General features: G+C 34.1%; 1 protein-coding gene across 1 annotated transcript in view; it reads left to right on the top strand.

The window, feature by feature from the left end:
- Positions 1 to 876: 876 nt before the first annotated feature.
- The window catches only part of LOC148949054 (heme-binding protein 2-like), a 48,573-nt gene continuing 35,159 nt past the window's right edge, over positions 877 to 14,290 (top strand). Inside the window, exons 1-2 of the mRNA XM_089093123.1 lie at positions 877 to 965; positions 7,158 to 7,223. Coding sequence (XP_088949249.1) covers positions 942 to 965; positions 7,158 to 7,223 — 90 coding nt within the window. The 5' untranslated portion in view covers positions 877 to 941. The remainder of the gene's footprint in view (positions 966 to 7,157; positions 7,224 to 14,290) is intronic.

Below are 14,290 nucleotides of genomic sequence, written 5' to 3'. Positions count from 1 at the left end.
CAGTGCAAAACGAAAAAATGTCTCCAAGGACAGTGCCGAAGAAAAAACCAACAAAAAAACACGCACGGAAACTCAATGTGAAAAGAACCAAACAACCAAAGAAAAAACCAAAAACTTAAAAGAAGAATCAAGTTCAAAACAGCTAAAATTTATAACACGTAAAACCAAATACCTAACAATCATAAAAGTGAGCTATTCACCAATGTCCGTGATTTGCACAAAATCCAAAAAAATATTCGAATTGTTCTGTGTTTTAAGTATTTTCATTTGACCTTTAAAAACCCTATTTTTGCTCGTTTTTCTTTCTATATCTTATGTCAGGCCAATGTGGTTTAAGAAATTATCTTTATGAGAATCTCTTCTGCCAAATTTTCATAGATTGTACTTTACGTCACCGACGATCCGCGTGTTACGCGAAGCGTAACACGCGGAAAAAAATTTGGGATATGGTACAATTTTTTTATCTTTGGTACATTTTTCATGCAACTTGTGGTACATTTTGTTTTGAGGTGTTGGTAACACTGATCATTGGACTTTTATTTGAATTTCTTTATTATTCTGCACTGAGGACGGCTCAGCGGAGGTCTCAACCGAAATATTTGTCAGGCTTTTTCTTCTGTTTTTCTCTGGCTATTATTGTCCTCGTTTCTCTCTCATTGGCGATTTTTCGCTTTGTTAAGTTACTTTTAGCTTCATAAAATATTTTCTGGTTGAGCTTTGTTATATAATTCACCTTATTACGTAATATTTGAACGAACTAAGCATGAACATTGTTTGCTGTTGTTTACCCATTTATGTTTGACAAACTTGTTATCAAAGTACTCATCCTGTCTAAAGTGTTATCTTAATTTTGTTTTGATGCACACGATCTAGTATAAATACAAATTACATAAAGACAATTTTTATGTTAGTCATTGCGACCTGTACCAACTGTTGATAAAATGAATTTTTTTTTAGCCTTCTTGGTGAGTTCTGTTTCCTTTTTACAGTTTAAAATGTCAGACCTATGATTTCTGATTTGTTTCCAAAGTACTTTAAATAATCATGTTAATGTAATATATTTCAATATCTTAAATATTTAATTTATAATTAAATATAAATGAACTACTTATAACTTATTAAAAATTATTTTTTCAATAGACCATTCTCAGTGATACGGCAACAACTAAGGTAACTGCGATCTTTTTTCCTCTGTGATACAAAATACAAGTAACTTAATTTTATGTCTAAGCTTATGCTACAGCTATTACTACTACTAACAACTCACAGTAGCACCAAGCAACATGTAGCGAGGAAATTTGGCTCAGAATGTAGCAACCAAGGAAATTAAAATCCAATGTAAAAAAAAATCAATCGATATGACCTTAACAGGGGCACATTTTTGCAAATGTACTTTGATTTTTTGCGAATCTTAGTATTTTTTTAATGAGCCCACTTTGAAGTTTATATGACCACACTTTCTATAAAAATCCTATATGTCCCCAGGGTAAAAATTACAACCCTTGCCCTGAGGGCTTGAGGGATTGGTTATCCTCAAAGACATAATTTCCAGATTTTTCTGATAGGCTTAACAGAATGGCTATATCAAAATTTTGATTGAAGTGTTGGAGAAAATGATAGGCGTGGAGGGAAACATATGCCCTCTGATCAAATTCGACTAATAAAAAAGGCACTAGTCCTCTCAATTTCCAATCGAATGAGCCCTTTTTGAAGCTTCTATGACAAAATTTCTATAAAAATGTTAAATTCCCAAAGGGCATAACTTACGACCCTTGTCCCGAGGGCAATGGGGAAAGGGTTGTCATCCTCAAAGACATAATTTCCAGACCTGTAAACTACGTTGAACAAAGTGGCCATATCAAAATGATGATCGGAAATGTTTGGGGAAGTAATGGGCGTGAGGGGGGGGGGGGGAGGGTAATTCTCCTTCTGATTCCTTTCGACTATTAAAAAGGGTACTAGCCCTTTCCATTTCCAATCGAATGAGCCCTTTTTGAAGTTTCTACAACAACGCTTTCTATAAAAACCTTATGCCCCAGGGCATAACTTACAACCCCTGCCCTGAGGGCTCTGAGTGGGTTGTCATCCTCAAAAACCTATTTCCTAAAACTTTCAAATACGTTGAAAAAAATGACAATCTCAAAATTTTTGATCGGATGTATTTGGGGGAATGGTGGGCGTGAGAAGGGGTTAGTTGCTCTTAAACCACTTTCGACTATTCAAAAGGGCACTAGCCTTTTGAATTTCCAATCAAATGAGCCCTTTTACCAAGTACTAGGAACAGATGGCGTTGCTGATGCCCAGTATGCTCTATGGTATATGGTTGGCTACAATTCCCCTAACGACTTTGTCAATAAAAGAAATGAAGTTTGGTTTCTTCGTACGATGGCTGAAAATAAAAATTAAATAGTTTGTAATAATATGAATCTTATATTAAACGAAAGTTGTGTTGATTGACTCTTTATCTTCACTCAGTTTAATAGCCTGAAAGATTTACTCTCTCCGAGGAACTAATCGCTTTGTTCAAACGATATGACGTGGGCTCAAATTTGCAAAATCAAGGAATTAGTGATAGTCAGTTGTTTGTAAGGAGTGACTCTCATCAGGGCTGTCACATGCGGAGGGGGAGGAGGCCCAATGTTTTTGGGCACTCTGTAGAAAAAAGTAAGTCGGTAAAATCGTCGGTAAAAAAATGCCATAATTTTTCCGAGTCCACCAAATTTTTGTTGTTCGGTTAAATAAGACCATGAAAATACTGACATGTAATCTACAGAAATCTCGAATTTGGTCGGTAAACGCAGCAGTTTTACTGAAGCTTGCCGTGATTTTACCCATGGTGCCATAATTTTTCATTTGGTTAAATAAAAAGTATGGAAATCGTTATGTGATATTTACCAAAATCTCAATCTCGGTCCCCCAGGCACAACTTACAACCTTAACCCTGAAGGCTCTGGTGGGTTGTCAAACTTAAAAACATAATATGCGGACCCTTCAACAATGTTCAACAAAACTGTTATATCAAAATGCTGATCGGAAGTGTTTGGGAAAATGATGAGTATGGGGGGGGGGACATTCACCTTCTGATCACCTTTGCCTATTAATAAGGGCACTAGCCCTCTCAATTCTAAATAATAAAAACCTCATATGCCCCCAGAGCATAGCGTACAACCATTACCCCGAGGGTTGTGGGGGGTGGGGTGTCATCCTCAAAGACCTAATTTCCAGAACTTAAAACTACATTAATTAAAATGGCCGTCTCAAAATTTTTATTAAATGTGTTTTGGGAAATGGTGGGTGCGAGAGGGGGGTTAGTTCGCCTTCAATCATTTTCGACTATTAAAAAGGGTACTAGCCCTTTCCATTTCCAATCGAATGAGCCCTTTTTGAAGTTTCTACAACAACGCTTTCTATAAAAACCTTATGCCCCAGGGCATAACTTACAACCCTTGCCCTGAGGGCTCTGAGGGGGTTGTCATCCTCAAAAACCTATTTCCTTAAACTTTCAACTACGTTGAAAAAAATGGCAATCTCAAAATTTTTGATCGGATGTGTTTGGGGAAACGGTGGGCGTGAGAAGGAGTTAGTTGCCCTTAAACCACCTTCGACTATTCAAAAGGGCACTAGCCTTTTGAATTTCCAATCAAATGAGCCCTTTTACCAAGTACTAGAAACAGATTGCCCTCAATAGGGTTGTCAATAGAAGAAACGAAGCCCTTTTTCAAGTTTCTACGACAAAGCTTTCAGTAAAAACCTTATATGCCCCCCAGGGAATAACTTACAACCTTAACCCTGAGGGTTCTGGGGGGAGTGTCATATTAAAAGACCTAATTTCCAGTACTTGCAACTACGTTCAACAAAAAGGCTATCTATAAATTTTGATTGGATGTGCTTGGGGAAATGGTGAGCGTGAGAGGGGGTTAGTTACCCTCCAATCACTTTTGACCATAAAAAAGGGCACTAGCCCTCTCAATTTCCAATTGACAAAGCCCCGTTTAAAGTTTCTACAACAACACTATCTGTGAAAACCTTATTTGCCCCCAGAGCATAACTTACAACCTTTGCCCGGAGGGCTTTCAGGGGCTGCTCATCCTCAAATACATAATTTCCAGAACTTTCAAGTACGTTGAACAAAATGGCTATCTCTAAACTTTGATTGAATGTGTTTGGGGAAATGGTTAGCGTGAGAGGGGAGTTAGTTGTTCTCCATTCCCTTTCGAATATTAAAAGGGCACTAGCCCTTTGAATTTCTAATCGAATGAGCCCTTTTTGAATTTTCTACGACAACGCTTTCTATAAAAATTTTATATGCCCCCAGGGCATAAATTACAACCCCTGCCCTGAGTACTGTGGGGGCAGGGGGGTTGGGGGGGGGGGGGTCGTCGTCATTAAAGATCTTATTTCCAAAATTGTCAACTACGTTGAACAAAATGGCTATCTAAAACTCTTGATTTGCTTTTTGAAAAGGGCTCATTCAAAAATTTTTCAATGAGCCCTTTTTAAAGTTTCTACGACAAAGTTTTAAATAAGAACCTTATATGCCCCAAAGGCATAACTTATAACCCATGCCCTGAAGACAGTGGGGGAAGTGTCCTGCTCAAAGATATAGTTTTCAGAACTTTTAATTACATTGAACAAAATGGCTATCTCAAAATTCAGATTGGATGTGTTTGGAAAAAGGGTGGGCGTGACAGGGGGGTTAGTTGCCCTCTGAACTTTTCGACTATTAGAAAGTGCAATAGGCATTTAAGTTTCTAATCGAATGAACCCTTTTTGAAGTTTCTGCGACAACGCTTTCTATGAAAACCTTATATGCCCCCAGAGCATAACTTATAACCCTTGCTCTAAGAGCTATGGGGGGGGGGTGTCATCCTCAAAGACCCAATTTTCAGAACTTTCAACTACGTTGAACAAAATGGCTATATGAAAAATTTGATTGGATGTGTTTGGGGAAAAGGTGGGCGTGAAAGGGGGGTTAGTTGCCCTCCAATCACTTTAGACTATTAAAAAGGGCAATAGCCCTTTGAATTTCCAATCGAATGAGCTCTTTTTTAACTTTCTACGACAACGCTTTCTATAAAGATCTTATATGTCCCCAGGGCATAACTTACAACCCTTGCCCTGAGGGTTGTGGGGGAGTGTCCTCCTCAAAAACATAATTTCTATTGGGAAATCAACTACGCTGAACAAAATGGCTATCTCAAAATTTGATTGGATGTGTTGGGGGAAATGGCGGGCTTAAAAGGAGTGTTATTTGCCTTCCAAACACTTTTGACTATTAAAAAGGACACAAGCCACTCCAATTTCTAATTGAATGAGCCCTTTTCGAAGTTTCTACGCCAACTCCTTCGATACAAAGTGCCCTGGTCTAAAACAAAAAAAAAATAATAAATAATTCATTGTGCCAACATCGTTCTTTACTTAAGGACCGCTATTGCGCTGCCTATGTTAAGGACCTGTTGGAAAATTTCACTGGAACTAACCCTTCGAAGCAAATGATGAATCTTTTCTTAATTTTCTTGTTAGTTAATGAGTTAGGTTTTATTTTGTAAACGACATTTACATATCGTTTTTTTTCAGAACACCGGAATGTTTTGTTTTTTTTCTGAACGACATCCACGTAAGGTTTCCTTCTTGCAATGACAGTTCACTTGAGACGAAATACTAGTCATCTTTTTCAAGACAACGGGACAGGTTTTTTTTAAAACGACATTCACGTAATGGGTTTTTATTGTCACGACAGTTCAAGTAAAACAGAAGATTGAGAACTAGCCCTATGAAGAAAACGATTAATCCTGTTTTTTATTTTTATTTTTAATGAGTCAATAAGTTTTCTTGTGAACGACATTAATGCAATTTTTTTCCTAGTTTAGGACAATGGAATGTTGTTGTTTTTTCTTAACGGCGTACACTTTAGTTTTATTTTGCAAAGACAGTTCCCGTTTATTATTATTATTATTTTTTTTTAATTTGTTCAACATTTTTTGAAGCAATTAAGGGGGGTGTTTTCGAAAGATTCTGGGTCCCCTGCCACTCTTCTGCCATATTACTCCCCTAAAGAGAGGGTTTTGCCAGATTGGTATCCTCACTCATTGTCCTCTGGCTGGTCAAGAGTAGATAAAACTCGTCCAAACTCAATGATTCCATAAGATCGGCAGTTCTATTATTTGCTTTTCCTGTAATGAATACAGATATCTTTATTTAGTATTTTTTCGAGTAACCAGTGATTAAAATATCTTACTTCATTTTTGGATGGTGAATCGGGTGTTCATATATTTGAGACATCCTAAGTCTTCTAAATCGAAAAGGGGGATATTATCTGTCTCTGTGAATGTTGTTAGGAAGAAAAATCTTTTCATTGCCCTGAAGAAGAAAATTACTTATGTTTCCTCTTACGCGAATTTTCATTACTAAAAACCTTTATGCAAATGTTGTTAAGGGGGAAAACCTATACATTGGGTTAAAAAAATTATCAATGTTTAGTTTTACGTGAATTATCATTACAAAAAGATGAGTAAAGGTTATTAAGGAAAAAATTCTTTCCATTGCCTTGAAAAAGTAAAACATGGCTAACAGTTTGTTCAAAATCTCTGCTTTTCTTGCATGTGACACACTGTGTGTCTATTTAGACGTAATTTACTATCCTATTTATAATCTTTAAGCCCTCTGGCAGCTGAGGGCCGACATAAGACTGGATATTCAGTTCTGGTAACGTGTGATTGAGATTGGTCTCCAAGAGTTGGTCTCACACTATACTTACTGACCAATCAGAATCTAAGCCTTTCCTAAGATTAAGAATCATTTTCCTCATTCCAAAACCCAGTAAGTAGATGAATTACAAATTAAAAGATGGATTTTATTCCTTGAACTAGTTTTAACCACATTTATGGGTTTACAGGGTCCTTTGTACAAGAAATATCAATTACCTTATATTTAGCAAGCAATAAACACTCTTATTCTCGTTTCATCTTAGCTAATTTGTCACGAACCTCCCGAGAAGTATTCAAGAATTTTGTGACATTTAAACTGTTTTCAAGTCAATTTCTATAGACCCCTGCCCGATTTATCTGGTGTTTATTCTTCACAGTCAACTTATTTCCTATAAACTAACCGTAGGTCCCTAACAGAAACTTTCATTGGATATTTACTTTTAATTTCAGTCATTGGCTGGGATTGCATCAGCAGCAGTCGAAACGGCACCATATGATGTTGTACAAACTGGTGAGGTAAGTCATTAATATATGTTTAAATTAATCTTCTGAAGTCTAAATCATTTAAAGGATATATCCCTTAAAAAAAATGAAAAATAAATCACTGCCTATTAATGGGAAAGTGGAAGCTCTGAAAACTATTTTATATATAAAAAGTTTACGGCTAGTAAGGTTTCTTTTATTACGGCTTTTTCAGATAGGATACGTTAGAAAGAGGATTAGTAGAATTAAAGAAGCATAAATAAGAACGGCTTTTAGGCGAAAACCCACCTTTTTTTATTAACTGAATAAATTCACTGTTACAATATTTTTCAAATAATTAGCCTTTTTTCTTATCTTTTTTAGAAACCAATCCTGACAAATTAAATTCTTGCATGTTTTCAGCAGAATTAAAAATTTTTTTCAGAAAAAAATTGTCTGATCCTGGCTGAATAGGTCTATAAAAGCAGTTTCAGATGCACTTTTTTGGTAGTTTACTTGTTTTCCTACTTTATGGAAAAACCCTGAATGGTTTACATAACTATCTACTAAATTAAGATTTGAAAAGTCTTCATCCATCTACGAAATTAGCAAAATTGAACCACCGAAATAATAGCACCAGCCCAGTTTCTCCTTAAAACGTGTTTTACGAGCCCGGGCCGGTGCTCCCTAGGATCAAGACTCTGAGTAGCAGTTTTTAAATTTCTGAACATATAGCAGAGGCTTGCCCAAGATTAAAACTAGGGAGAGGTAGGCCAAGCTTGCTTAGTTTATAACATTTTATTACAGTTAAGTGAATGAAACCGAAATATTAACAAGATTAGGCATAATTTTATCAGGGTTTTATTATTTAAGCTATTATAATTATCTGCTTGAAAAAAAAGTTTTGGTTACTTGACTAATACTTATAATATTATCATTTTTCGTGGATTCGTAGATAACTTGTTCTAAAATTCAATCCAGTCGTAACTTTCTTGAAAGAATTTCTGATGGTTGCTGATCAAAGACAGCCACGTTAAGCTACTCTCTCCCATTGTACATCTCAGCATGGTTATTACCCTTTGAAAGGTACTACAAACCAAATCTAATCCTGGAATCAGACTATCTAGCTCATAAGACTCCTTGAAAGACTCATCATTTTTCTCCATTTTTTTTTATTATTCTTTAGCTTGTCTAAGGGATGTTGATAAGATATGGAAAAGCAGGTGTATTTTCGTGTGACCATATAACATTCAATTATAATGCTAGAGCCAAAACAAGGGACGATTGACGACCGTCTCAAATATGTTGGATGTTCGAAACTCAACACTGACATTCTCTATGATATCAGCAGATTTTTTCCATCTGAAACATGTTCAGTTTCTCATCGATCCTTGTTGATGACATCAACCAGTTTAACAATATGTTCCCTCACCATAATCCAATCCATATTTATACTTTTTAGAACGTTCATAATGGGGTCCAAAATCGCAGAGCACTCTGCAATCATGACTAAACCTTAACCTCTAAACCACCTCAAAAAACTTCTTCTCTAATCTAAACCTATGTGATCTTGACTAAACCTTGGATGAAAATTGGTCTAGTAGCTGCACAGTGCAGATGATAGGCAAATTTTATTGTAGCATAGGTTTACATGGATAAACATGTAAAGTTTGAATACTTGTACTGGTAAAGGTGAAGTCGAGTCCTACAGACCTAAGGGTTCACGTGGGAGGCGATAGAAGAAGAGTATCCTTACTATAAATTATTCATTTATTCTTCAAAGTCTATATACATGGTTTGAAACAAACACAAGAAAATAAATTTACAGAAGTACAGCACGAGAGGAACTAACTTTAAGCAATTCAGGAATCCACATATATAATCATTTCCAAGGTCCCTTGAATTTAGGTCCTTAGAAACTCTCTATTGTACATTCTCCTAAAGCTCGGTGATCAACAAACCAATAAACATGTGTTCCATTTCAAGTTTCCAAAACCCAATATAATTTATAACATTGACCCAATTTCTCTTTATCAGAAGTTTACAGATTTTCCCCCCATTTTTCAAAATTATTTTTATCGAAAATAATTTTTCAAATACCATCGAACTTTGTACTGAAGGCACTTTATACTGACATAAAAGCCATGTTAAGAGTAGGACATTAAAGGAAGCGAAAAAAGTATTCACACAGAATGTTATAACGTCGGTCACCTGACGGGTCTTTCAGGATTAATTCCAATTGTATATTCTTCAGTCATGGAAGTTTATATTCAGTCATCATTTTCATAAACATTGCAACAGAATAATTAAATTGAAATGTCACAATATTAAGTCACGCTTGCACTCTTGCTCGTAGAGAATTCGCAGACCTTACACAAGTATCAAATGCACTGTTCTCGTTAAAAAAAAGATTCACAGACATAAAAAAAACTATTACAGCAAAAACACATCTTTGAACAAAACCATTCTTTTAAAAAAATGAGGATTTTTCAAATATTTCAATGATCGAAATCAAGGTATTTGTCACTAGTTTCCCAATTCAATTTTTTTTTTCTAAACTTCATTTAACAAGCTTTTAAACAAATATTAATATCAACCTTTTTTCATTTTTTCTTAAGATAAAATAGAACAATGGATATTCCAACTGACTACAAACTGAAGGAAATGAAAAAGAAAATTTTATTAAAACTCTAGGTAAAAACTTCTCAACTTTATTGGCCTACTTGCTTCCCTAGGTCTACTAGGTCTACTTGGTCTAGAAAGCTCTAGAGTGTTTGGCTTTCGGCTTTCTGATTTCCGAACTATCTTTCTGTTCTAATTCAAATTTTATCATATTTGATTCGTTACATGTCCTTAGATCTTATTCAGTTTCTCTTTCTATCGGCTTTCTTTTTCTCTCTTCTATATTAAGACTAAACTTTAAAAAGCAATCAAACTATGTAGATTTTTCTTACTGTTGGCCTACTAAACACACTTCCCATCAGACCAGCCGAATTTAATGAAAAGACACGAAAAGGGGTTCTTTACATCTTAACTTTGACCAAAGGTTGGTTCTATCGTTTGAAAAAAAAACTACGCACACGCGTTCTCAAATCTTCCGATCCTAAATTTATTTTATCAAAAACGAAAATTCAAATAACTACCTATCTTACATCAGACCAATATCCCCCGATAAGTAACTATTCATGCAATAACTATATTACACAATCCACTACGACGTTTGGCATGTCAATTATAGATGTTTAGGGTCCCCTTTTCGATGCCAAGGCCTATTCTTTTTTTTTAATCCCACCTTCTCTCCTCTCGGTGACATAAGTCGGGAAGGGGGTACCAGCGCGATCAGTACATAATTTATTCATGGTTTATTGATCCACGAAGGGGGACAGATTTCTGAGAAATTGATTGCATAATCGACTAGGACAAGAGGGGAACTAGATTTCTGAGAAAGTGATTACGTAACCGAGGAGAATTATTGATCCACGAAAGGGGAATTAAGAAACAATATGGCTTCTTTGATCTTTAGGTCTGAGGGATAAATGGTCTTTAGTGTCAGAGATAAATTGATATTCTATTTTTTAAATATGGCTTCTCAGGTCATTAGACTTAGCAATAAATTAATATTCTATCTAAGCCTTAATAGAGTAACCAAGAACACCTTAGAGATGAAGAGATTAACGCGGGAATTTTTTCATGGGAATTTCAAATGTAATAGCGCAGGGATGCCAAAACAAAAGGAACACGCAGAAATTACGTTTAGGGATTATTTGGGTGAAACCGCTTGAGACATTTTAGAAGATGATTTGGGTGAAACCGTTTGCGACATTTTAATGGATGATTTGGGTGAAACTCCATGGTCGTTATAATACACAAGCTCCATTTGAACAGTAATGTAAGGTCCCCTACCCCAACCCCAAAGGACTCCCGGGCCCCCCAAAGGCCCCCGGGACCCCATAGGCCCGCCGGACCCCCAAAGAGCCCCTCTCCCTAATTTAGAGTTTTAGTTTGATATTAGCTTAGAGTTTTAGTTAGAGTTATAGTTTAGTTTAGTTGTAGTTCAGAGTCTAGAGTTTCAAGTTAGACTCTCGGCACTTAGAGTTTTAGTTGGAGTTGTATTTTATTTTAGTTCTAGTTGAGTGCTTTTGGACTTGTAGTTTAGTTTTATCTAAACGTTTTAGTTTAGAATTTTAACCTAGAGTATTAGCTTAGATTCTTTCGTTGCACTTTTAGTTTATTTTAGTATTAGTTAAGAGTTTTAGTTTAGAGTTGTAGTTTAGTTTTAGTAAAAAAAAATTAGTTTAGAGTTGCAGTTTAGTTTTAGTTAAGAGTTTTAGTTTAGAGTTTATAGTTTTAGATTAGGGTCATAACTTAGAGTTTTATTTAGAGTTATAGTTTAGTTTAGTTTCATTTAAAAGTTTTATTTTAGACTTTAGACTTTTTGTTTAGAGTTTAGAATTTTGGTAAGAGTTATAGTTTAGTTTAATTTCTGTTAAGAGTTTTAGTTCAGATTTATAGTTTAGGTTTAGTGAAGAGTTTTAGTTTAGAGTTTCAGTTTGGTATTAGCTTACAGTTTTAGTTAGAGTTATAGTAGTTAAGAATTTTAGTTTAGAGTATAGAGTTTTACTTTAGAGTCTTAGTTAGAGTTCTAGTTAGGGTTCTAGTTTAGTTTTAGTTAAGAGTTTTAGCTTAGAGTCGTAGCTTAGAGTTTTAATTAGAGTTGAAGTTTAGTTTATGGATAGTTAAGAGTTTAGAGTTTTAGCTTAGAGTCATAGCTTAGAGTTTTAATTAGAGTTCTAGTTTACTTTAGTTTTAGTCAAGAACTTTTTAGTTTTAGCCTAGAGTCTTAGCTTAGAGTTTTAGTTAGAGTTGAAGTTTAGTTGAGTTACAGTTAAGTGTTTAGAGTTTTAGCTTAGAGTTGTAGCCTAGATTCTTAGCTTAGAGTTGAAGTTTAGTTATAGTTAAGAGTTTAGTGTTTTAGCTTAGAGTCATAGATTAGAGTTTTTGTTAGAGTTCTAGTTTAGTTTTAGTTAAGAGTTTAGAGTTTTACCTTAGAAATTTAACCCAGAGTGTTAGTTAGAGTTGAAGTTTAGTTTGGTTATAGTTAAGAGTTTAGTGTTTTAGCTTAGAGTCTTAGCTTACAGTTTTAGTTAGAGTTATATTTTATTTTAGTTTTAGGTAAGTGTTTTTGAACTCGTAATTTAGTTCTAGCTAAACGTTTTAGTTTAGAATATTAGCCTAGAGTCTTAGCTTAGAGTCTTTCGTTGCACTTTTAGTTTAGTTTAGTATTAGTTAAGAGTTTTGGTTTAGAGTTGTAGTTTCGTTTTAGTAAATAATTTTAATTTAGAGTTGTAGTTTAGTTTTAGTTAAGAGTTTTAGTTTGGGGTTTAGGGTGTTAGTTTAGATTTTTAGCTTAGAGTTTTAGTTAGAGTTATAGTTTAGTTTAATTTTAGTTAAGAGTTTTAGTTTAGACTTTAGAGTTTTAGTTTAGAGTTTAGAATTTTAGTTAGATTTATAGTTTAGTTTAATTTTTGTTAAGAGTTTTAGTTCAGATTTATAGTTTAGTTTTAGTTACAAGTTTTAGTTTAGAGTTTCAGTTTGGTATTAGCTTACAGTTTTAGTTAGAGTTACAGTAGTTAAGAATTTTTGTTTAGAGTATAGAGTTTTACTTTAGAGTCTTAGTTAGAGCTCTAGTTAGGGTTCTAGTTTAGTTTAGTTTTAGTTAAGAGTTTTAGCCTAGAGTCGTAGCTTAGAGTTTTAATTAGAGTTGAAATTTAGTTTAGTTATAGTTAAGAGTTTAGAGTTTCAGCTTAGAGTCATAGCTTAATGTTTTATTTAGATGTCTAGTTTAGTTTAGTTTTAGTTAAGAGTTCAGAGTTTTAGCCTAGAGTCTTAGCTTAGAGTTTTAGTTAGAGTTGAAGTTTAGTTTAGTTACAGTTAAGTGTTTAGAGTTTTAGCTTAGAGTTGTAGCCTAGATTCTTAGCTTAGAGTTGAAGCATAATTTTAGTTATAGTTAAGAGTTTAGTGTTTTAGCTTAGAGTCATAGATTAGAGTTTTTGTTAGAGTTCTAGTTTAGTTTTAGTTAAGAGTTTAGAGTTTTACCTTAGAGTTTTAGTTAGAGTTGAAGTTTAGTTTAGTTATAGTTAAGAGTTAAGAGTTTTAGCTTAGAGTCTTAGCTTAGAGTTTTAGTTAGAGTTCTAGTTTATTTTAGTTAAGAGTTTTAGCTTGGAGTCTTAGCTTAGAGGTTTAGTTAGAGTTAAAGTTTATTTTAATTTTAGTTAAGAGTTTTAGTTTAGACTTTAGAGTTTTAGTCTAGAGTTTAGAGTTTTAGTTAGAGTTTTAGTTTAGTTTAATTTTTGTTAAGAGTTTTAGTTCAGAGTTATAGTTTAGGTTTAGTTAAGAGTTTTAGTTTAGAGTTTCAGTTTGGAATTAGCTTACAGTCTTAGTTAGAGTTATAGTAGTTAAGAGTTTTAGTTTAGAGTATAGAGTTTTACTTTAGAGTCTTAGTTAGAGTTCTAGTTAGGGATCTAGTTTAGTTTAGTTTTAGTTAAGAGTTTTCGCTTAGAGTCGTAGCTTAGAGTTTTAATTAGAGTTGAAGTTTAGTTTAGATATAGTTAAGAGTTTAGAGTTTTAGCTTAGAGTCATAGCTTAGAGTTTTAGTTGGAGTTCTAGTTTAGTTTAGTTTTAGTTAAGAGTTTTAGCTTAGAGTTTTAGCCTAGAGTCTTAGCTTAGAATTGAAGTTTAGTTTAGTTAAAGTTAAGAGTTTAGAGTTTTAGCTTAGAGTTTTAGCCTAGAGTCTTAGCTTAGAATTGAAGTTTAGTTTAGTTATAGTTAAGAGTTTATTGTTCTAGCTTAGAGTCATAGCTTAGAGTTTTTGTTAGAGTCCTAGTTTGGTTTAGTTTTAGTTAAGAGCTTAGAGTTTTACCTTAGAGTTTTAGTTAGAGTTGAAGTTTAGTTTAGTTATAGTTAAGAGTTTAGTGTTTTAGCTTAATTTCTTAGCTTACAGCTTTAGTTAGAGTTATAGTTTAGTTTAGTTGTAGTTCTAGAGTCTAGAGTTTCAAGTTAGACTCTCGGCACTTAGATTTTAAGTTAGAGTTATATTTTATTTTAGTTTTAGTTAAGTGTTT

Source organism: Artemia sp. Qi Xiang Cuo, chromosome 8 (genome assembly GCF_049724085.1).
Source record: "Artemia sp. Qi Xiang Cuo chromosome 8, ASM4972408v1, whole genome shotgun sequence".
Lineage (NCBI taxonomy): Eukaryota > Metazoa > Arthropoda > Branchiopoda > Anostraca > Artemiidae > Artemia > Artemia sp. Qi Xiang Cuo.
This window is presented reverse-complemented; position numbering and strand designations above follow the sequence as displayed.